This window comes from Oncorhynchus nerka, linkage group LG24 (genome assembly GCF_034236695.1).
Source record: "Oncorhynchus nerka isolate Pitt River linkage group LG24, Oner_Uvic_2.0, whole genome shotgun sequence".
In the NCBI taxonomy this organism is placed as follows: domain Eukaryota; kingdom Metazoa; phylum Chordata; class Actinopteri; order Salmoniformes; family Salmonidae; genus Oncorhynchus; species Oncorhynchus nerka.
In genome coordinates, this window is record NC_088419.1 from 70,748,639 (window position 1) to 70,773,767 (window position 25,129).

General features: G+C 43.4%; 1 protein-coding gene across 5 annotated transcripts in view; it reads right to left on the reverse strand.

The window, feature by feature from the left end:
• The window catches only part of LOC115108531 (E3 ubiquitin-protein ligase LNX-like), an 86,423-nt gene that overhangs the window by 19,822 nt on the left and 41,472 nt on the right, over positions 1 to 25,129 (reverse strand). For 4 of the 5 annotated variants that reach the window (XM_029632994.2, XM_029632993.2, XM_029632992.2 and 1 more), the window contains 4 exons: positions 15,660 to 15,919; positions 14,110 to 14,265; positions 1,657 to 1,862; positions 911 to 1,330 (listed from right to left, as the gene is read on the reverse strand). In XM_029632994.2, coding sequence (XP_029488854.2) covers positions 911 to 1,330; positions 1,657 to 1,862; positions 14,110 to 14,265; positions 15,660 to 15,919 — 1,042 coding nt within the window. The remainder of the gene's footprint in view (positions 1 to 910; positions 1,331 to 1,656; positions 1,863 to 14,109; positions 14,266 to 15,659; positions 15,920 to 25,129) is intronic. The other variant, XM_029632995.2, reaches the window with a different exon arrangement.

Below are 25,129 nucleotides of genomic sequence, written 5' to 3' on the forward strand. Positions count from 1 at the left end.
CACATTTTCTCTTCTCTCATAATACTGCAGTCTTTCTGCTGCCCTCACCTTCTCACTATGACTTATTCAATTTCAACTCAAAAACTCACCTTTAAACTTATTTTTCTAACAATCTGTATTTCTCACCTCTCTACAACCTTTCCTCTAACTTTCTTTTTCATGCACTTTATTACTCTCTTTTGACTCTTTTTCATGCACTTTATTACTCTCTTTTGTCTCTTTTTCATGCACTTTATTACTCTCTTTTGTCTCTTTTTCAGGCTGTATGTCCACCCACTCACACAGTGACTCACTCCCTCATTCACTCGGATGAACATGCACACTCTCACACACACACACACACACACACACTCACACGCATTTGTGAGTACACACACACAGCTCGCCCTCCCGTGTTGCTCATTTGAGAGTGCCTGTGCTCTCTGTGCCGCAGAGCTACCTCCTAAATTACCCAGTCCAGCTCGTTAGCGCCTTAATTTGACTAATTTAATCGGTTTCCAGCCAGTTCTTAATCTCTGACAACAACAGTCTGCTGTGTGCCATGTTGGGTCCTCAGAGTACCCCAAGAGCAAACCAGTCTCCTCAGACAAAAACCCAGAGAGCACAGCTACATCTACATCCCACAGTCAACCAGAAACACACCACCGCAATTACCCAGCATCCACCAGGAAGCAGAGTCTCAGCCAAGCAGTAGAGCAGCGCCCAGTCAACCACAGACACACAACAATTAACCACAATTAACCTCAATGGACAGGGACAAAGCCAGCCAACAGAGTGCAATTAACCAGAACTACACACCACTATTAGCCATAATATCACAGGACCCAGAGACAAGAAATACATACCATTACCAACCATTGTAAACCACAACCAACTAATGCTCCCTAACCTCTAAACCCTGCAGACTTACCTGGATGAGTAAAGCGGCATGTTCTGGCGCTCCGTAGTGCAGGTCGTGTCCGTTGATGGCGAGGATGCGGTCGTTGACGCTGAGCTGCCCGTCGTGTTCCGCCAGGCCGCCCTCCAGCAGGTGGAAGATAAAAACTCCATGTTCCTCTGGTCGTCTCACCAGCTTGATGCCCAGCTGCTCCTCTGGGGTGCTCTTAGCCAGGACCACGTGGATGCTGTCGTCCCTCAAGGGCTGGCCATGGGGGAGGCCATGAGCCGGGTAGCCCCCGGCTGCGTCGTGGGGGTGCCCGTGGTGCCCCGAGTGTGAGCGGTAACGGTGGCGCTGCTCTCTCAGCACTGTGAGTCGCAGCAGCTGGCAAGGCTGTTTGAGTGTGGCCAGGGCGTAGCAGTGGGGCACATTGCTGATGTCTATGCCATTCACCTGAAGATGAGAGGGAGAGGTGGAGTTAAGTCTCAGATTATATGCTGTGATGAGAAATTCAAATACACAACACATACAGGGAAAGGGGATGCCTAGTCAGTTGCACAACTGAATGCATTTGACCAAAATATGTCTTCCACATTTAACCCAACCCCTCTGAATCAAAGAGCTGCGGAACGGCACATTTTTCCACCTTGCCAGCTCATGGATTCGAACCAGCGATCTTCCAGTTACTGGCCCAACATTCTTCACCACTAGGCTACCTGCCGCCCCTCAGTCACATACATGGCGAATAGTACTCCACCTTACTTTGAACAAAAACTGACCTTGATGATCATGTCTCCGGGCAGCAGGCGTCCGTCCCGGGCGATTACCCCCTCCCTGTAGATGTCCTGGATGAGGATACGCACCAGGGGGGTCTCATTGCCCCCCACGATGCTTATGGCCAGGGGCTCAGAGGGCTCACGGTTGATCTTAATACTGGTGATCTCACCATCAGGGATCAGGTGATGGAGCTGGGGTAGAGCCAGCACTGAGAGTGAAGGAGGGAAACATACAGTACCAGTCAAAAGTTTGGACACATCAACTCATTCCAGGGTTTTTCTTTATTATTTTTTAAATCAAATCTATGAAATAACACATATGGAATCATGTAGTAACCAAAAAAAGGTTAAACAAATAAAAATATATTTTAAATTTGAGATTCTTTGAAGTAGCCACCCTTTGCCTTAATGGCAGCTTTGTCTGTATAATATATATATATATATATATATATATATATATATATATATATATATATATAGAGAGAGAGAGAGAGAGAGAGAGAGAGAGAGAGAGAGAGAGAGAGAGAGAGAGATAGATAGTGAGAGATAATGAGGGAGAGAGGGAGTGAGAGAGAGAGGAGAGAAAAATAGAGTGTGAGAGAATGAGGGAGGGAGAGAAGTTGTGTGTTACTCTGATTTCTATGATGAAAAGGAACTCTCACAGAGGCAGAATGCAAGGCCAAGGAGAAAGCAAATGAAACAGATAGAGGGAGCTAGAAATAGACAGAGGGAGGAAGCCAGAGAGGCCGCGTAGAGAGATTTAGCGTTGAAGCAGCTGTCTCTACTCCCCCAGGTTAGCAAAACAAGCTTGTACAAGCCTAAGGGGAAAATCCACTTGGCTGATCATCCTTCCATATGTTTGTATCATTAGTCACATATATCTATATGTACCAAGTATGCTTGGGAAAAACCTGACATTGACTTTTCCACAAGGTTATTGCTTGGGTGGAGATAAAATCACACACAGATACACACTGACTGTACTGACAGAGAACTGGGATATAAAGTTCCCACAAATACACAACCACAGCCTCATACTGTACACACTACCGTTCAAAAAATTGGGGTCACCTAGAAATGTCCTTGTTTTTGAAAGAAAAGCTCATTTTCTGTCCATTAAAATAATATCAAATTGATCAGAAATACAGTGTAGACATTGTTAATGTTGTAAATGACTATTGTAGCTGGAAACGGCAGATTTTTAAAGGAATATCTACATAGACCCATTATCAGCAACCATCACTCCTGTGTTCCAATGGCACGTTGTGTTAGCTAATCAAAGTTTATAATTTTAAAAGGATAATTGATGATTAGAAAACCCTTTTGCAATTATGTTAGCACATCTTAAAACTGTTGTCCTGATTAAAGAAGCCATAAAACTGGCCTTCTTTAGACAAGTTGAGTATCTGGAGCATCAGCATTTGTGGGTTCGATTACAGGCTCAAAATGGCCAGAAACAAAGAACTTTCTTCTGAAACTCGTCAGTCTATTCTTGTTCTGAGAAATTAAGGCTTTTCCATGCGAGGAATTGCAAAGAAACTGAAGATCTCATACAACGCTGTGTACTACTCCCTTCACAGAACAGTGCAAACTGGCTCTAACCAGAATAGAAAGAGGAGTGGTAGGCCCCGATGCACAACTGAGCAAGAGGACAAGTACATTAGAGTGTCTAGTTTGAGAAACAGACACCTCACAAGTCCTCAACTGGCAGCTTCATTAAATAGTACCCGCAGAACATCAGTCTCAACGTCAACAGTGAAGAGGGCGACTCCGGGATGCTGGCCTTCTAGGCAGAGCTTCTCTGTCCAGTGTCTGTGTTCTTTTGCCCATCTTAATCTTTTCTTTTTATTGGCCAGTCTGAGATATGGCTTTTTCTTTGCACCTCAACTCACAGGTGCACCTGTGTAATGATCATGCAGTTTAATCAGCTTCTTGATATGCCACACCTGTCAGGTGGATGGATTTTCTTGCCAAAGTAGAAATGCTCACTAAAAGGGGTGTAAACAAATTTGTGCACAAAATCTGACAGTGTATGGAACATTTATGGGATTTTTTTAAATTTCAGCTCATGAAACATGGGACCAACACTTTACATGTTGAGTTCATATTTTTGTTCAGTGTAAATTATCCTTATATCTTCTTCTTTGTGCTATTTTTTAATAATCGCACAAACTCAGTAAAGTAATCTGATTACTTTCACTTACCTTCTCTTTAAGAGGCATTAAAACAGGGGTGTCAAACACATTCCATAGAGGGCCTAGTGTCTGCTGGTTTGATTTTTTTCCTTTAAATTAAGACCTAGACAACCAGGTGACCTTAATTAATCAATCAAGTACAGAGGAGAGGGGAAACCTCGCAGACACAGAAAACTTCCCTCCGTGGAATAAGTTTGACACATTAGAAGAAAGCTTACCCTGGCGTGACGTTTTCATAACCGTGTAAATCTCTCAAGGACAAGATTACTTTTATCGTTATATTTGCCTGTATTTACCCCCACAAAATGACATTTTAATTAGCTGCTAATGTGGCTGTCATAAAAGAACTACAAATGTCATGATGATCTGGATAAGACTGCCGAATCGAGGCAAGGTTAGCTACATCTAATGTTAGCTACATTAGTAATGTAAAATGGGCAAAATGTCTTTAACTGGACAATTCTGTGAACTGCCTTGTGCTCTACATCTATCAACCGTTCTACAGTGCCTTCAGAAATGTCACTGGCTTACACACAATACCCCATAATGTCAAAGTGGAATGATGTTTTTCACATTTTTTTTGCAAATTCAAGTCAATAAGTATTCAACCCCTTTGTTATGGCATGCCCAAAGAGGAGAAAAAATGTGTTAAACAAGTCACATAATAAATTGCATGGACTCTGTGTGCAATAGTAGTGTTTGACATGATTTTTGAATGACTGCTTCATCTCTGTACCCTACACATAAAATGATCTGTGAGGTCCCTTAGTCCAGCAGGTAATTTCAAACACAGATTCAACCACAAAGACCAAGGAGGTTTTCCAATGCCTTGAAAAGAACGGCACCTATTGGTAGGTGGGTAAAAAAAGCAAGCATTGAATATCCCTTTGAGCATGGTGAAGTTATTAATTACAATTTGGAATGTGTATCAATACACCCAGTCACTACAAAGATACAGGTGTCCTTCCTAACTCAGTTGCTGGAGAGGAAGGAAACCGCTCAGGGATTTCACCATAAAGCCAAACAGTTACAGAGTTTAATGGCTGTGATAGGAGAAAATTGAGGGTGGATCAACAACATTGTAGTTACTCCACAATACTAACCCAATTGACAGAGTGAAAAGAAGGAAGCCTGTACAGAATACAAATATTCTTAAACATGCATCCTGTTTGCAACAAGCCACTAAAGTAATATTGCAAAAAATTTGGAAAAGTTTTTGTCCTGAATACAAAGTGTTGTGTTTGGGGCAAATACAATACAATACCACTCTCCATATTTTCAAGCATAGTGGTGGCTGCATCATGTTATGGGTATACTTGTTAACCTTTTTGTGATAGGGGGCAGCATTTTCACTTTTGGATGAATAGCGTGCCCAGAGTGAACTGCCTCCTACTCTGTCCCATATATGCATATTATTATTAGTATTGGATAGAAAACACTCTGAAATTTCTAAAACTGTTTGAATGATGTCTGTTCTGTAAGTATAACAGAACTTATATGGCAGGCGAAAACCTGAGAAAAATCCAACCAGGAAGTGGGACATCTGACGTTTGTAGTTTTTCAAAGCTTGGCCTACCCGAATACACAGTGGGATATGGATAAAGTTGCACTTCCTACGGCTTCCACTAGATGTCAACCGTCTTTAAAAACTTGAATGAGGATTCTACTATAAAGGAGGGGCTCATGAGACCTATTTGAGTAAGTGGTCAGGTAGAGTATCTCAGGCTTGTGATGCGCGCTCCTGACAGAGTTACCTCTCGTTCCAGTCCTTTTCTTCAGACATAGGAGTTCTCCGGTTGGAACATTATTGATGTTTTATGTTAAAAACATCCTAACGATTGATTCCATACATCGTTTAACTTGTTTCTACGACCTGTAACAGAACTTTTTGAGTGTAATTAGTGGGCTGAACACGCTAACAACAAGTTGCTGTTTGGCCATAAATGATGGACTTTATGGAACTTTATGGAACAAATCAGTAATTTATTGTCGAACTGTGTTTCCTGGGAGTACCTTCTGATGAAGATCATCAAAGGTAAGTGAATATTTATGGTGTTATTTCTAACTTCTGTTGACTCCAAAATGGCGGATATTTCTCTGGCTGGATTGGGCTCTGAGTGCCGTTCTCAGATTATGCTTTTTCCGTAAAGTTTTTTTGAAATCTGACACAGCGGATGCGTTAAGGAGAAGTCTATCTTTAATTCTGTGATTAACAGTTGGATCTTTTGTCAATGTTTATTATGAGTATTTCTGCAAAAATCACCGGATGTTTTGGAATCAAAACATAACTGCACGTAAGGCGCCAATGTAAACTGAGATTTCTGGATATAAATATGCACATTATCGAACAAAACATACATGTATTGTGTAACATGATGTCCTATGAGTGTCTTCTGATGAACATCATCTAAGGTTAGTGATACATTTTATCTATATTTCTGCTATTTTTGACTCCTTTCTTTGGCTGAAAATGGCTGTGTTTTTTGACTTGACTCTGACCTAACATAATCATATGTTGTGCTTTCGCTGTAAAGCATTTTTAAAATCGGACACGATGGGTAGATTAACAAGATATTTATCTTTCATTTGCTGTATTGGACTTGTTAATGTATGAAAGTTACATATTTCAAAAAAATATTTTTGAATTTCACGCACTGCCTTTTCAACAGAATGTTGTCGAGGAGTTCCCCTAGCGGAACGCCTGCGCTAGAAATGAAGGACTTGGGAGTTTTTCAAGATAAAAAAAAAGCGGACTGTAGTTAAGCACAGGAAAAATTCTAGAGAAAAACTTGGTTCAGTCTGTTATCCACCAGACACTGGAAGATGAATTCACCTTTCAGCAGGAGAATAACCTTAAACAGACGACCACATCTACACTGGAGTTGCTTATCAAGAGGACAGTAAATATTCCTGAGTGGCCGAGTTACAGTCTTGACTTAAATCAAAACTGTAAACTGGTTGTCTAGCAATGAGAAACAACCAAGTTGACAGAGCTTGAAGAATTTTGAAAAGAATAATGGGCAAATGTTGCAAATTCAGGTGTGAAAAGCTCTTAGAGACATACCCAGAAAAACTCTTGCTGCCAAAGGTTGCTCCCACAAACTATTGACTCAGGGGTGCGAATACCTATGTAAGTTAGATATTTCTGTATTTCATTTTCAATACATTGACAAACATTTCTAAAAGCATGTTTTCACATTGTCATTATGGGGTATTGTGGGCAGATAGTTGAGATAAACACAAATATTGAATCAATTTTGAATTCAGGTTGTAACACAACAAAATGTGGAATAAGTCAAGGTGCATGAACACTTTCTGAAGGCTGTATCTCTCAATCTCTCCCTCCCTGCTCATTCTCTCTTTCTTTCTCTCTGGCCAACTCTCTCCCCCTATCTCGCTTGTTCCATAGCCCCAGTCCCTAGTTCTAATCGCGCTGCCGTTTCTCCCTTCCAAAGTCAATTTTTTCTCTTCATTGCTTCCAGGGAGAAGATCACATTAACACACAGACCTGTTGTTGTTATATAACTTCTCTCTTTCCCTCTCATCCCCCCTCTGTATCCCACACCGTACTCTCTCTCTCTCTATCTATCATCATCACCATCATCATAACCATTATGGCTCATCCTCCACTACTCATCCTACTCTTCATGACTCCTTCCATCCCTCTCATTCTCCATGGTCGTCCTGTATACTGCATCCCTCTGAAATAGATCCTGTATGCCTCTGAAATAGTTTCTGTATGCCTCTGAAATAGTTTCTGTATGCCTCTGAAATAGTTTCTGTATGCCTCTGAAATAGTTTCTGTATGCCTCTGAAATAGATCCTGTATGCCTCTGAAATAGTTTCTGTATGCCTCTGAAATAGTTTCTGTATGCCTCTGAAATAGTTTCTGTATGCCTCTGAAATAGTTTCTGTATGCCTCTGAAATAGATCCTGTATGCCTCTGAAATATTTTCTGTATGCCTCTGAAATAGTTTCTGTATGCCTCTGAAATAGATCCTGTATGCCTCTGAAATAGATACTGTATGCCTCTGAAATAGATCCGGTATGCCTCTGAAATAGATCCTGTATGCCTCTGAAATAGATCCTGTATGCCTCTGAAATAGATCCTGTATGCCTCTGAAATAGATCCTGTATGCCTCTGAAATAGATCCTGTATGCCTCTGAAATAGATTCTGTATGCCTCTGAAATAGTTTCTGTATGCCTCTGAAATAGATCCTGTATGCCTCTGAAATAGATCCAGTATGCCTCTGAAATAGTTTCTGTATGCCTCTGAAATAGATTATGTATGCCTTTGAAATAGATTCTGTATGTGTCTGAAATAGTTTCTGTATGCCTTTGAAATAGATTCTGTATCCCTCTGCAATAGATTCTGTATGTGTCTGAAATAGATTATGTATGTGTCTGAAATAGTTTCTGTATGCCTCTGAAATAGTTCCTGTATGCCTCTGAAATAGTTCCTGTATGCCTCTGAAATAGATCCTGTATGCCTCTGAAATAGATCCTGTATGCCTCTGAAATAGATCCTGTATGCCTCTGAAATAGATCCTGTATGCCTCTGAAATAGATCCTGTATGCCTCTGAAATAGATCCTGTATGCCTCTGAAATAGATCCTGTATGCCTCTGAAATAGTTTCTGTATGTGTCTGAAATAGATTATGTATGTGTCTGAAATAGATTCTGTATGTGTCTGAAATAGATTCTGTATCCCTCTGCAATAGATTATGTATCCCTCTGCAATAAACACAGTAACACAGTGTCCCTCTACAAATCATGTATTCCATCACAGGCCTGCTATTAGACCCATGGGCTAATAGCAGGTGAGGAGGTATCAGAGGGACCAGCAGCTCTCTGTCCCTGTCCCCTGGAGGTCCCTCTCTCTCCTCCAACCTAGTCCACAGGCAGCCAATCTCCCATCTGATCACTCTCTTCTGTTCTGTTTTGTTCTGAGGGACCAGTGGACTCTTATGCAATGTGCAGCTGAATAATGAAAGGAACATATGTTGCTGAAGTTACGCTGGGGGATATCAGCAGTGTCACCTCAGCACAGAGCCAAAGGATCTGCTCACAAATACATGCACAAAAAACTAACACAGGCAGACATTTACATAAACACAAATCAATGCAAGCACAGGCATGCACATAGACACAAAAATGCACTGAGCTCAAACACACACGCACACCTAAAACCTCTACAGGGAATCACAAAAACTGCAGACACAGCATAAAGAGCACTGACATCATACGGAACTGAACACAACCCCCACTGATTTCACACAGAACTAAACACAACCCCCGTTAACGTCATATTGAACTAAACATAACCCCCACTGACTTCAAACGGAACTGAACACAGCCCCCACTGATTTCACACAGAACTAAACACAACCCCCGTTAACGTCATATTGAACTAAACATAATCCCCACTGACATCATACTGAACTAATCATAACCCCCACTGACATCACACTGACATAAACACAACCCCAACTGACATCATATTGAACTAAACAACCCCCACGGACGTCATACTGAACTAAGCACAACCCCCAAAGACATCATACTGAACAAAACACAACCCCCACTGACGTCACTGACATCATACAGACCTAAACACAACCCCCACTGACGTCACACTGAACTCAACACATTTCCTCACTGACAACATACTGAACTGAACACAACCACCGCTAACGTAATACTGAACTACAAACAACCCCCATTGACATCATACTGAACTAAACACAACCCCCACTGACTTCACACTGAACTAAACACAACCCCCTGACTCACACTGACATCATACTGAACTAAACACAACCCCCACTGACTTCACACTGAACTAAACACAACCCCAACTGACTTCAAACTGAACTAAACATAACCCCCACTGACATCATACTGAACTAATCATAACCCCCATTGACATCACACTGACCTAAACAAAACCCCACTGACATCATACTGAACTAATCATAACCCCGACTGACATCACACTGAACTTAACACAATTCCACTGACTTTGTACTAAACTAAACACAACCCCGCTGACGTCATTCTGAACTGAACACAACCCTCACAGACTTCATACTGAACTCAACACAGCCCCCAATGAATTAAACTGAACTAAATACAACCCCCACTGACCTCACACTGAACTAAACACAAACCAACTGACTTCGTACTGAACTAAACACAACCCCAACTGACTTCATACTGAACTAAGCACAACCCCCAAAGACATCATACTGAACAAAACACAACCCCCACTGACGTCACACTGAACTCAACACATTTCCTCACTGACAACATACTGAACTGAACACAACCACCGCTAACGTCATACTGAACGAAACACAACCCCACTGACATCATACTGAACTAAACACAACCCCCACTGACATCACACTGAACTAAGCACAACCCCCAAAGACATCATACTGAACAAAACACAACCCCCACTGACGTCACTGACATCATACAGACCTAAACACAACCCCCACTGACATCACACTGAACTAAGCACAACCCCCAAAGACATCATACTGAACAAAACACAACCCCCACTGACGTCACTGACATCATACAGACCTAAACACAACCCCCACTGACGTCACACTGAACTCAACACATTTCCTCACTGACAACATACTGAACACAACCACCGCTAACGTCATACTGAACGAAACACAACCCCACTGACATCATACTGAAATAAACACAACCCACACTGACGTCATACTAAACTAAACACAACCCCACTGACATCATACTGAACTAAACACAACCCCCACTGACTTCACACTGAACTAAACACAACCCCACTGACATCATACTGAACTAAACATAACCCCCACTGACATCATCCTGAACTAAACACAACCCCACTGACATCATACTGAACTAATCATAACCCCGACTGACATCACACTGACCTAAACACAACCCCACTGACATCATACTGAACTGAGCACAACCCCCACTTACGTCATACTGAACTTAACACAATTCCACTGACTTTGTACTAAACTAAACACAACCCCACTGACGTCATTCTGAACTGAACACAACCCTCACAGACTTCATACTGAACTCAACACAGCCCCCAATGAATTAAACTGAACTAAATACAACCCCCACTGACCTCACACTGAACTAAACACAAACCAACTGACTTCGTACTGAACTAAACACAACCCCAACTGACTTCATACTGAACTAAGCACAACCCCCAAAGACATCATACTGAACAAAACACAACCCCCACTGACGTCACTGACATCATACAGACCTAAACACAACCCCCACTGACGTCACACTGAACTCAACACATTTCCTCACTGACAACATACTGAACTGAACACAACCACCGCTAACGTCATACTGAACGAAACACAACCCCACTGACATCATACTGAAATAAACACAACCCACACTGATGTCATAATAAACTAAACACAACCCCACTGACATCATACTGAACTAAACACAACCCCCACTGACTTCACACTGAACTAAACACAACCCCACTGACATCATACTGAACTAAACATAACCCCCACTGACATCATCCTGAACTAAACACAACCCCACTGACATCATACTGAACTAATCATAACCCCGACTGACATCACACTGACCTAAACACAACCCCACTGACATCATACTGAACTGAGCACAACCCCCACTTACGTCATACTGAACTGAACACAACCCTCACAGACTTCATACTGAACTAAACACAACCCCAACTGACTTCATACTTGACTAAGTAAAACCCCCACTGAACTCAACACAACCCCCACTGACGTCACACTGAACTCAACACATTTCCTCACAGACAACATACCGAACTAAATTCAACTCTCACTGACATCATACTGAACTCAACACAACCCCCACTGACATCACACTGACCTAAACACAACCCGACTGACATCACACTGACCTAAACACAACCCCACTGACATCATACTGAAATAAACACAACCCCCACTGACTTCACACTGAACTAAACACAACCCCACTGACATCATATTGAACTAAACACAACCCCACTGACATCATACGGAACTAAACACAACCCCACTGACGTCATACTGAACTAAACACAACCCCACTGACATCATACTGAACTTAACACAATTCCACTGACTTTGTACTAAACTAAACACAACCCCACTGACTTCATACTGAACAATACACAACCCTCACTGATTTAATACTTGACTAAGCATAACCCTACTGACGTCATACTGAACTGAACACAACCCCCAGTGACGTCATACTGAACAATACACAACCCCCACTGACTTCATACTTGACTAAGCACAACCACACTGACGTCATACTGAACTGAACACAACCCCCAGTGACGTCATACTGAACTGAACACAACCCCCAGTGACATCATACTGAACAAAACACAACCCCCACTGACTTCAAACTGAATTAAACACAACCCCTGCTGACGTCATCCTAAACTAAACACAACCCCCACTGACATCACACTGAACTAAACACAACCCCCGCTGACATCATACTGAACAAAACACAACCCCCACTGACTTCAAACTGAATTAAACACAACCCCTGCTGACGTCATCCTAAACTAAACACAACCCCCACTGACGTCATACTGAACTAAACACAACCCTCACTGACTTCAAACTGAACTAAACATAACCCCCACTGACATCATACTGAACTAATCATAACCCCCATTGACATCACACTGACCTAAACACAACCCCACTGACATCATACTGAACTAAACACAACCCCCACTGACATCATACTGAACTAAACACAACCCCACTGACTTCCTACTGAACTAAACACAACCCCCACTGACATCATACTGAACTAAACACAACCCCCACTGACTTCCTACTGAACTAAACACAACCCCCACTGACTTCACACTGAACTAAACACAACCCCACTGACATCATACTGAACTAAACACAACCCCCACTGACATCATACTGAACTAAACACAACCCCCACTGACATCATACTGAACTAAACACAACCCCGCTGACATCATACTGAAATAAACACAACCCCCACTGACTTCACACTGAACTAAACACAACCCCCACTGACATCATACTGAACTAAACACAACCCCCACTGACATCATACTGAACTAAACACAACCCCCACGGACATCATACTGAAATAAACACAACCCCCACGGACATCATACTGAACAATACACAACCCTCACTGATTTAAAACTTGACTAAGCACAACCCTACTGACGTCATACTGAACTGAACACAACCCCCAGTGACGTCATACTGAACAATACACAACCCCCACTGACTTCATACTTGACTAAGCACAACCACACTGACGTCATACTGAACTGAACACAACCCCCAGTGACATCATACTGAACAATACACAACCCCCAGTGACATCATACTGAACAATACACAACCCCCACTGACTTCATACTTGACTAAGCACAACCACACTGACGTCATACTGAACTGAACACAACCCCCAGTGACGTCATACTGAACTGAACACGACCCCCAGTGACATCATACTGAACAATACACAACCCCCACTGACTTCATACTTGACTAAGCACAACCACACTGACGTCATACTGAACTGAACACAACCCCACTGACATCATACTGAACGAAACACAACCCCCACTGACATCATACTGAAATAAACACAACCCCCACGGACATCATACTGAACAATACACAACCCTCACTGATTTAAAACTTGACTAAGCACAACCACACTGACGTCATACTGAACTAATCTCAACCCCCAGTGACGTCATACTGAACTGAACACAACCCCCAGTGACATCATACTGAACAATACACAACCCCCACTGACTTCATACTTGACTAAGCACAACCACACTGACGTCATACTGAACTAATCTCAACCCTAACTGATTATTTACTGAACTCAACACATCCCCCACTGACGTCATACTGAACTAAACACAACCCCCGCTGACATCATACTGAACTAAACACAACCCCCACTGACTTCAAACTGAACTCAACACACCCCCCACTGACGTCATACTGAACTAATCTCAACCCTAACTGATTATTTACTGAACTCAACACATCCCCCACTGACGTCATACTGAACTAATCTCAACCCCCACTGACGTCATACTGAACTAAACACAACCTCCAATGATAAAACACAGCATATAGAAATTTCATATGGTTCAGAAAAATTAACCATTCACTCAAACAAACACACGCATACCTTCCTGCGGCACACTGGCGTTCCTGGCATTGTCTCGTTCCTCTGCGGTCTCATTCGACACGGATGTGCCGCTCTTGGTCCTCCGCAGGACACTGAATGCACGGTTCAACCGCCTGAAGGAGCGGCTCCTGACCGAGGTGCGGTCATAGTTTCGGACTGAGGGGACAGAGAGACAGGGGCACACTTTATAGAGCAGCTCTGTTGTGATTGAACATGCCTGGACAAGTCTCCGAGCCTGCCTCACCACAGCCAATCAGATGCCTGAGATCTCTCGTTCTCTCTGCCTCTAAAAAAGCCATAACAACAGCTTGAACACATCTGTTTTAGAGAATCCAATCAAAATCCTTCATGAATTCCCCAAACACTCATTTGTTTGTCATTATGTCAAAGCTGATGAACAGGATGGAGGGGGCCTATAAACTCTGCAGGGGTGATGAGCTTCATAGACTGCAGCAGTCATGTTTCATGTAATCAACAGATAAAACTTGGTGCAGTATAAATACAGCAGTCTGACCCTACTATATTCTACTGAGATTCTGACAGGGAGTGTGGCTCTACCAGAGCAGAGCAGGCTGCAGTGGAGTGTGAGCCCCAGCCTGGCTCCCCTGAAAGCGGGGCAGTGATTCTCTGCAACGCCCCTTGTTCTGCGGGCCTAGAGAGATGCAAAGGCCTCCTGAAAGCCACATTATTCTTTTAAAGCATCCAGCTCTTCTGGAGATGACAGCTTGTTCAGCAGCAGTGGCTCTGCATGGCGGTGGGTGCTCTGCTCGGCGGCCCGGGCCAAAAGTGCTGTTGCAGCGTTATTTGGTGTCCCCACCGGCAGCGCGTTCACATTGAGAAGGGGATGTGAGTGAGTACAACAGTTGTGAGTGGCTCCAGGGTTCACAGGTGGGATTAGTGGAGGGTGAGGGCCTATCACGTCATTCAGTATTAATGGAACTAGGCTGTGTGAAATTCTCATTCCACCCATTCTCACTTCCTGTCTTTACATTCTTTCTCTCTCTCTCTCTCTCTCTCTCTCTCTCTCTCTCTCTGTCTGTCTGTCTGTCTGTCTGTCTGTCTGTCTGTCTGTCTGTCTGTCTGTCTGTCTGTCTGTCTGTCTGTCTGTCTGTCTCTGTCTGTCTCTGTCTCTGTCTCTGTCTCTGTGATAAAATATTAGTGAAGAAGCAATGCTACAAAAGCTAATTTAAGAATAGGATTTCTGTCAAAAGTCTTGAAGTAGTACAGATACTGTGTTTCAGTGAGCATGGGCTCTGGGATGTTTACCTGTGTGTGGGTATGATGTAAAATGTATGTTTGAATAGTGTTTACTGGTGGTATCTATGTGAGTGAGGGACTATGAAACTGTGGCTAGAAAGCCTCTGCTGGCTCCCTGCTTTATATTGCTTTTCAATCAGTCACACTGACAAACAGTTCGATACGCACAAGCACGCACACATTTACGCACACACGCACACACATACACACACACACACACACACACTGCTTTATAGATCAGAGAAAGGTTACTTGGTGCAGAACTACACAATCACAAACACGTACGTACGCACACTCACAATCACTCTTTTTGGTACTGCTGCGGGCTGCCAGGCTGGTGGTGCTGCCTGATTGGCTGTTGTCCTCCATACTGGGGTCAAAGGCGGGGTTGACGAGGCCGGGATCGTCTGATAGGAGGGCAACAGCAGCAGAGGTGGGGCCATCGCCGGGCAGGGTGGCAACGGTGAGTTCTGACGTGCTGTCAGTGCAGTCACCCTCCTGGGAACGCCGCTTCCTGTCTGCAGACAGGCCATAGTGAGACGCACCTTTACACCTGCAAATCCACACAGGGAGAGAAGGACGATCAGTCAGGGGGACGCACCATAGGCCCAGCTGGATGAGGTGATGCATCAACAACAACATCCCAGCAAGAACATATGGGATACTAGGACAGTGAGGTGTTTGGAACCTGTGATGGATAGAACCATTATTCTGCTCTCAGTGACTCATCACCAATTACCATGTGTCATGAATTATGATGCGCTGAACACACAACAGCCACTGAATCACGGAGCAGAATGGAGATAGCCATCGGTCAACAATGGCTGACAACATGTCAACACTGTCTGAATCCTCCTGTACCCTCGGTGGATCAGTAGTGACAACTGTTAACAACACAGTCCAGTTAGAGACAATATAGACAGAGATTAAACCAGAGGGATAAAGGTTAAAGGTCACCACCATCTCAGGAGCAGTAGTTAAAGTGGTGTGACCTCCAACCCATCACCCTCTGGCTGTGTCCATCTCCTGACTTCCACTTCCTGATCCAAGCTGCCCTGAGGCGACATCTATCTGACCTCACGACTGAGGTCATCATCTTGATAAGTGATTCCTCCTCAGGCAACAACATCACACACCCAATACGCAACCTGCTAGTGTATAATTGCATATTGTCTTTCATACGTCCCTGATCATTGTATTTGTATTTAATGGCTGTTCGTCTGTTTGATAATGTCATACTGAGCCGCTGAGTCTCTGCTTCTTGTCATCCTTCCTTGCTTCTTTATTTTATTCATTCGGTGTATAATGACATGCATTATGCTGATCTGTGAGTCGCTGTGGATAAGACCAGCTAACAGATTGAATGATGATGTGAGCAAACAAACGTATAGAACAGGTAACAGAAGAGACATCAGGAATACAAAACACCACGCAGGTCTTTAAGTCATATTGTCCCTCATGAAACTAATCGCATTCTCAAACTATTCTTCTTTCCCGTACCTACACTCGACATGCAACACAAACAGAACACTCGAAAGGCACAAACACACAAACACCCACGTGCACATGCACATACACATACACACACACACACACACACACACACACACACACACACACACACAAATCCCTACAATTGAAATCTTCACAAACTGATAATGTTGGGAATGTGTTTGCATATAGACAGCAAATAACTGTCTCTGTGTCTTTCTCTCCCATAGTAAAGGTTTTTGGTTGAAGCTCCAACAACTGAATCTGAAATAACATCGTCCTGTCTCTGCATCTCTGTGGAGCCATAAGAACAAACGTTTACTGTGTTTTTATGGGCTGGATCAGACCCAGTTAGAGCTTCTACTCACACACAGACATACACAGCAAACTGGATCCATTTCTATATACATCCTCATTACAGCAGCAGGTATTATTACTGTATATGGAGGACAGGATGCAATTAAGGCAAAATGGAGGACATAAAGAAATAGCTAAAATGGTGGCAGTCAGCCTCATGCTCCATTTGGGAGGATACAACTAGAGGAAATAGCATTAAATGGCGCTGAGTAATGGAAGCTCAGAAACAGGCTGTGTGTGTCTGAGGGAGAGAGGCCATTGGCTCTCTGGGGGCTCCAGCGTTTTGTCTCAATCAGAGGTCTGTCTGAGCAGGTCATGCTCTGTGTCCATACATCACAGACAGAGACATTTAATCCTGAACTGGCCTCTATATCTTACTTTTCCAGCCATTGGGCTTGACTCTCGCCAGTCAGCTCTAACACTAGGCTGACAGACAGAGTTTGGGGAGCAGTCCATTCAGGTTGGGTGTGGTGACTGACATTCAAAGAAGAGGATGAAGTTTAAGACAGTGGAGCCAAGCAGAGGCCCATTGATCATGATTTGTGGTCCAGTCAGAGCTCTGCTATGCAGGGATACTTGTGGTTACTAACTCCCCCTCCTCCACCTGTGTTCCACCAGGCTGTCAGAGGGAGGCGTGTCTGTGTGTGTGTGTGTCCGTCCAAGCATGCGTGTGTGTGTCTCTCTCTCTCTGCTGGAAACTCACCTTAATTCAGAGTTACTATATTGAATCGCATCAAGCGTGTCGAGTCAGCAATATACCACTTAAGCAAGGGAAGTGTTTGGATAGAAGAACACTATTTCAGTCAACAACATTGAGCCCTACACCAGTAGAGAGGAGCAGCAGCCTTTCACAACATCCATCACAACATCTACACCAGTAGAGAGGAGCAGCAGCCTTTCACAACATCCATCACAACATCTACACCAGTAGAGAGGAGCAGCAGCCTTTCACAACATCCATCACAACATCTACACCAGTAGAGAGGAGCAGCAGCCTTTCACAACATCCATCACAACATCTACACCAGTAGAGAGGAGCAGCAGCCTTTCACAACATCCATCACAACATCTACACCAGTAGAGAGGAGCAGCAGCCTTTCACAACATCCATCACAACATCTACACCAGTAGAGAGGAGCAGCAGCCTTTCACAACATCCATCACAACATCTACACTAGTAGAGAGGAGCAGCAGCCTTTCACAACATCCATCACAACATCTACACCAGTAGAGAGGAGCAGCAGCCTTTCACAACATCCATCACAACATCTACACCAGTAGAGAGGAGCAGCAGCCTTTCACAACATCCATCACAACATCTACACCAGTAGAGAGGAGCAGCAGCCTTTCACAACATCCATCACAACATCTACACCAGTAGAGAGGAGCAGCAGCCTTTCACAACATCCATCACAACATCTACACCAGTAGAGAGGAGCAGCAGCCTTTCACAACATCCATCACAACATCTACACCAGTAGAGAGGAGCAGCAGCCTTTCACAACATCCATCACAACATCTACACCAGTAGAGAGGAGCAGCAGCCTTTCACAACATCCATCACAACATCTACACCAGTAGAGAGGAGCAGCAGCCTTTCACAACATCCATCACAACATCTACACCAGTAGAGAGGAGCAGCAGCCTTTCACATGTCACTCAACATTCATTAGTGTAATTAAAGCTACATGCACATCAGACACAAAATACTGCTGTTACACCAGCATGTTACGTGCACACGCGTATGCGCACACACACACACGAACAACACACACACAAACACATACAGACACTGCGATACACCTACAGATGGCAAAGCCTGTAGTACAGTACATTGGGCCAAGCTGACAGTAAGCAACTAAATCCTTAGACAGCATTTCCTTAATATTATTTCAACTTCGGCAGTGGAAAACCACAGTATACATAACTGTTCAGAGAGGGTTGAAGAAGTTCCATTCAGGTATGTAAATCTCAGAGGCCACCCAACCAGCAATTTCCTTCTAATCCTGGTGCCATATTTGAATAACCATTAATAAAAACATACATACCATTTGTTCAGGTCTGTCAAAGGCTACTTCTAATGTCTACCGGTGTCCTTGTCTCCCCGTCTCTTTATCTGTCTGTCTCCCCGTCTGTCTCCTGGTCTGTCTCCCTGTCTGTCCATCTGTTTGTCTTTCCGTCTCCCTGTCCGTCTCCCCGTCTGTTTGTCTCCCTGTCCGTCTCCCTGTCTGTTCGTCTGTCCGTCTGTCTGTTAGTCTCCCCGTCTGTCTCCCGGTCTCCCTGTCTGTTTGTCTGTCCATCTCAGAGTCTGTCTCCCGGTCCATCTCCCTGTCTGTCCGTCTCCCCATCGGTGTGTCTGTCCGTCTGACTCCCTGTCTGTCCAACTGTTTTTCTTTCCATCTCCCTGTCCTTCTCCCCATCTGTTTGTCTCACCGTCTGTTCATCTTTCCGTCTCTGAGTCTGTCTCCTGCTCCATCTCCCTGTCTGTCCGTCTCTCTGTCCTTCTCCCCATCTGTTTGTCTCACCGTCTGTTCATCTTTCCGTCTCTGAGTCTGTCTCCTGCTCCATCTCCCTGTCTGTCCGTCTCCCTGTCCTTCTCCCCCTCTGTTTGTCTCAACATCTGTCTGTCTGTCCATCTCCCCGTCTGTTCGTCTGTCTGTCCGACTGTTCGTCTGTTCGTCTCCCTGTCTGTTTGTCTGTGTGTCTGGTCATCTCCCTGTCTGTCCATCTGTGGGTGTACCTGTCTGTCTTCCTGTCTTCATCCTGCAAGTCACCAGACGACCTTGCTGGGTATGAAATAAGCTGTAGCGTCTGTACCATCAAATTGATTGTATATCCAAATATGATCCAAGTAATAAGCTCACACAAGGTGTGTGACCAGTGCATCACCCAGGTGGTTTGAAAAGAACTAGAAGGCATTATCTATTCGAGCGGAAACTCACAGCACAATATGGTCTTCCCCTCAGAGATGACATGCTAGTCATTGTCTCGTGTGTGCCTTGTCATTAAGGGCTTTGGCTACCCTTAAATCAAATCCCCTTCCTTCTGGGCATCAAAGGAACAGTTCTGCCGTAGCCACTTAGGAATATCTCCACTGCTGCTAAGAGCTTTAATGGCTGTCTGGAGGAATTAAGGCCACAATCTCTCCAGTCTGAGGCCAGGAACGGGGAACCCAAACAACCGTCCCGAAGTCACAGAGGGACAGACAGGACCCCAGAGAGAGGATCCAATGAGCCTACAAAGTGTCCTATGAGTATACAAGCTAACAAAAAGACAAATCTCACATAATTTTCTTCAGAACCAACTACTCTATCTTTTTGTCTGCCCTCCTATCTAATACACAGCCTCCTCCTGTAGTGGAAGTTGTGTTTTCTGCCCACTCCTCTCCCCTGTGTGTGTCAGTGAGTGATTTCTGGGGATCATGGAAAACTTTGTGCTTGTACAGCCCACCTCAGCAGCAGTACACCAGGCTTAGTTGTCCACAGTTTCAGACACAGAGAGACACATCAACTATCACATAATCTCCCTCAACCCTGTGATCTGGAGAGAGATAGCTAAGGAACAGCAACTCTAACCCATTCCTTATCACTAAAACATTCTCACCAATCCTCCCTTCCTCTCCTTCTTTTCAACCTGCCCTCCTACCCCCTCCCCCTCTAGCACAAAAATAATGACCCACCATGCCGTGGGAGAGGCGGCGGTGGCGATGACGGAAGGGAGAGAGGAAGAAGCACCCTTGCTGGCAGTGACACAAACAGTCCTGCTCATATGATGTGAAATAAACACCAGCTCACAACTTATCAAAGCCTGTGAGATTCTCCAATCCTCTTTAGGGGTGAGTGGATTATCCTCCCTAACCCAAATACGCTACGTTCTCCTATCCCTGACTGAGCGCAGCACAGAAACATATCTTCACAGAATACACAGCCAGCACAAATAACCAGGCCACTATTAAAACATAAACTAGATCAGTCAGTCAGGTACGGACACAGGGCTCCGATGAATGGCCTTGACTACCCAGAGTGTGGCCTCATTCCCGTCAGTCAAGGATGCTGCAGTGTTGTGACCTGATCCCTGATGGGTGTATCCACTGAGAGATGGCTACTGAGTTACTGAGCGTCCTACAGGAACCAACCCAGTCCCCCGCCGACCTTTCCCCCCTTCTGGCAGTAGAGAATCCAGCAGTGTTAATCCAGACTACAGGAGTACTGAAGTGCAATCCTCTCCCAGCTCACTACATGACAGCTCAGTTCTTAAAACACATTGGAATATAACTCCTGACATAAGAGTGGCTGAGAGAAAATAAACGTATCTATGCCACTGTGAAAGAGGGGGAATTTTTATGTGAAAGAGAATGTCGTTTGGGACCGACAATTGCTTTGCCCAGGAGGCCTATGTTGGTGGTATCCCATCATTCCTGAGCGTTTCTGTTAATCAACCTTCTTATCTTCTGAACTGAGGGGTATCCTCTTTCTAATCTCTATCTCTGCTTTATCACAAGATCAAACTGGAGCTCATTGCCTTGGCAACATAGCCTGTGGATTAAGAAACTCAAAATCTCACTAATCGTGAGAATAGAAGAGGGGGAAAAAACTCTTCTCCTTCTCTCTCTCTGTGTCTGAGAATGACGAAATTCCTCTGGGCGTCTGCTCCAAAAGTAATTCACTGTCCCAAGGATTAAACTCTTGACAGGAAACTGTCTGCCTGTCTGGGAGAGCTTTTGGCTTGAACACATCACACAGGAACACTCACTTCAAACAGTTTGAAGAAAAAAACACAGCCGTTCCATTCTTTCCCTCAGGAATCTGTGTGAAAGGAGCACCTAAGCCATAGTTCCTCTCCTAGAGGATGAGAGAACACAGGAGCACCTGGGGCATGGACACTCACTCACTCACTCAAAGAAGAAACAAATATTTCCGAATTTAAGCAGGAAAATTATATTTTACTTTTGAAGAGAGCAAACAACTACATGTTAAACTCAAAACATACTAATTAATGTAAAAAAAAACAGTAAACACCTTGCGACACACACACACACGCGCGCACACACACACACACACACACACACACACACACACACACACACACACACACACACACACACACACACACACACACACACACACACACACACACACACACACACACACACGCAACATGGGGAGGGAGATTGTTCATTAATTAAATCCATAGTGAAAAAGGCCTGGAGAAAAGGAGAGAACATCTGTGTTCACTGGCTTCTTAATTAGATCAGTTAATCAATTACTAGTAGCTTTCTTTCTTTAGAGTAGACCATATATAATATACAGGGAGATAATTGAAATGTCTTTATTCTTTTGAAACTTTTGTGAGAGTAATGTTTACTGTACATTTTTTAAAATAGTTTATTATCTTTTTCACTTTCTTTGGCAATGTAAACATATGTTCCACAACTCCTGCAGCTCTGTCACACGCTGGGTATGTACATTGTCAATGGCAGACTTCGAGGGACTCCTACGGTAGGTACACGTATAGATCATCTCTTGGCAGTAGTATTGTAGACTACTTTACCACTGACCTCAACTCAGAGTCTCTCAGAGCGTTCGCAGTCAGCCCACTGACACCCCTATCAGATCACAGTCTACTTGAACAGAGCAATACTCAATCATGAGGCATCAAAGCCAAAGGAACTGAGTAATATTAAGAAATGCTATAGATGGAAGGAATCTAGTGTGGAAAACAACTCAAAAACAATTAGGCAACAACAAATTAAATTAAATCCCTTTTAGACAACTTCCTGGACAAAACATTCCACTGTAATAGTGAAGGTGTAAACTTGGCAGTAGAAAATCTTAACAGTACATTTGACCTCTCAGCTTCCCTATCCCATCTAAAAATGTCAAACAGAAAACCGAAGAAAATTAACAACAATGAAAAATGGTTTGTTGAAGAATGCAAAAACCTAAGAAAGAAATTGAGAAACCTGTCCAACCAAAAACATAGAGACCCGGAAAACCTGAGTCTACACCTTCACTATGGTGAATCACTAAAACAATACAGAAATACACTACGGAAAAAGAAGGAACAGCACGTCAGAAATCAGCTCAATGTAACTGAAGAATCTAACCACTTCTGGGAAAATTGGAAAACACTAAACAAACAAAGAGTTATCTATTCAAAATGGAGATGTATTGGTAAACCACTTCTCCAATCTGTTTTGCTCTATAACAACAAACAAACAGCAAAAACATATACATGATCAAATGCAAATATTATAATCAACTATTAAAGACTACCAGAACCCACTGGATTCACCAATTACACTGAATGAACTACAGGACAAAATACAAACCCTCCAACCCAAAAAGGCCTGTGGTGTTGATGGTATCCTCAATGAAATGATGAAATAAACACACAAGAAATTCTTAAACTCTTTAACATCATCCTTAGCTCTGGCATTTTCCCCAAAATTTGGAACCAAGGACTGATCACCCCAATCCACAAAAGTGGAGACAAATTTGACCCCAATAACTACTGTGGGATATGCGTCAACAGAAACCTTGGGAAAATCCTCAGAATTATCATTAACAGCAGACTTATACATTTCCTCAGCGAAAACAATTAACTGTCAAATTGGCTTTTTACCAAATTATCGTACGACAGACTGCATATTCACCCTGCACAGCCTAATTTACAAAAAAAAAACACAAAAAAACAAAGGCAAAGTCTTCTCATGCTTTGATGATATCAAAAAAGCCTTCGACTCAATTTGGCATGAGGGTCTGCTATACAAATTGCTGGACAGTAGTGTTGGGGGAAAAACATACAATAACATATAATCCATGTACACAAACAACAAGTCTGCAGTTAAAATTGACAAAAAACACATACATTTCTTTCCACAGGGCTGTGGGGTGAGACATGGATGCAGCTTAAGCCCCACCCTCTTTAACATATATATCAACGAGGGCACTAGAATGGGCTGCAGCACTTGGCTTCACCCTACCAGAATCTGAAGTCAAATGTTTGCTGATGATCTGGTGCTCCTGTCACCAACCAAGGAGGGCCTACAGCATCACCTAGATCTTCTGCCAGACCTGGGCCCTAACAGTAAATCTCAGTAAGAACAAAATAATGGTGTTCCAAAAAAGGTCCAGTCGCCAGGATCACAAATACAAATTCCATCTTGACACCGTTGCCCTAGAGCACACAAAAAACTATACATACCTTGGCCTAAACATGCAGGTAACTTCCACAAAGCTGTGAACGATCTGAGAGACAAGGCAAGAAGGGCATTCTATGCCATCAAAAGGAACATCAAATTCGACATACCAATTAGGATCTGGCTAAAAAATACTTGAATTAGTAATAGAACCCATTGCCCTTTATGGTTGTGAGGTCTGGGGTCCGCTCACCAACCAAGAATTCACAAAATGGGACAAACATCAAATTGAGACTGCATACAGAATTCTGCAAAAATATCCCCCGTGAACAACGTAAAACACCAAATAATGCATGCAGAGCAGAATTAGGCTGATACCCAACTAATAATCAAAATCCAGAAAAGAGACGTTAAATTCTACAACCACATAAAAGGAAGCGATTCCCAAACCTTCCATAACAAAGCCTTCACCTACAGAGATATGGCAGATCTGGCTCTCAAGAGAAGACAGGCTAATTGTACACTGCCCACAAAATGAGGTGGAAACTGAGATGCACTTCCTAACCTCCTGCCAAATATATGACCATATTAGAGACACATATTTCCCTCAGATTACACAGATCCACATAGAATTTGAAAAAACAAACCCAATTTTGATAAACTCCCATATCTACTGGGTGAAATACCACAGTGTGCCATCACAGTAACAATATTTGTGACCTGTTGCCACAAGAAAAGGGAAACCAGTGGAGAACAAAAACCATTGTAAATACA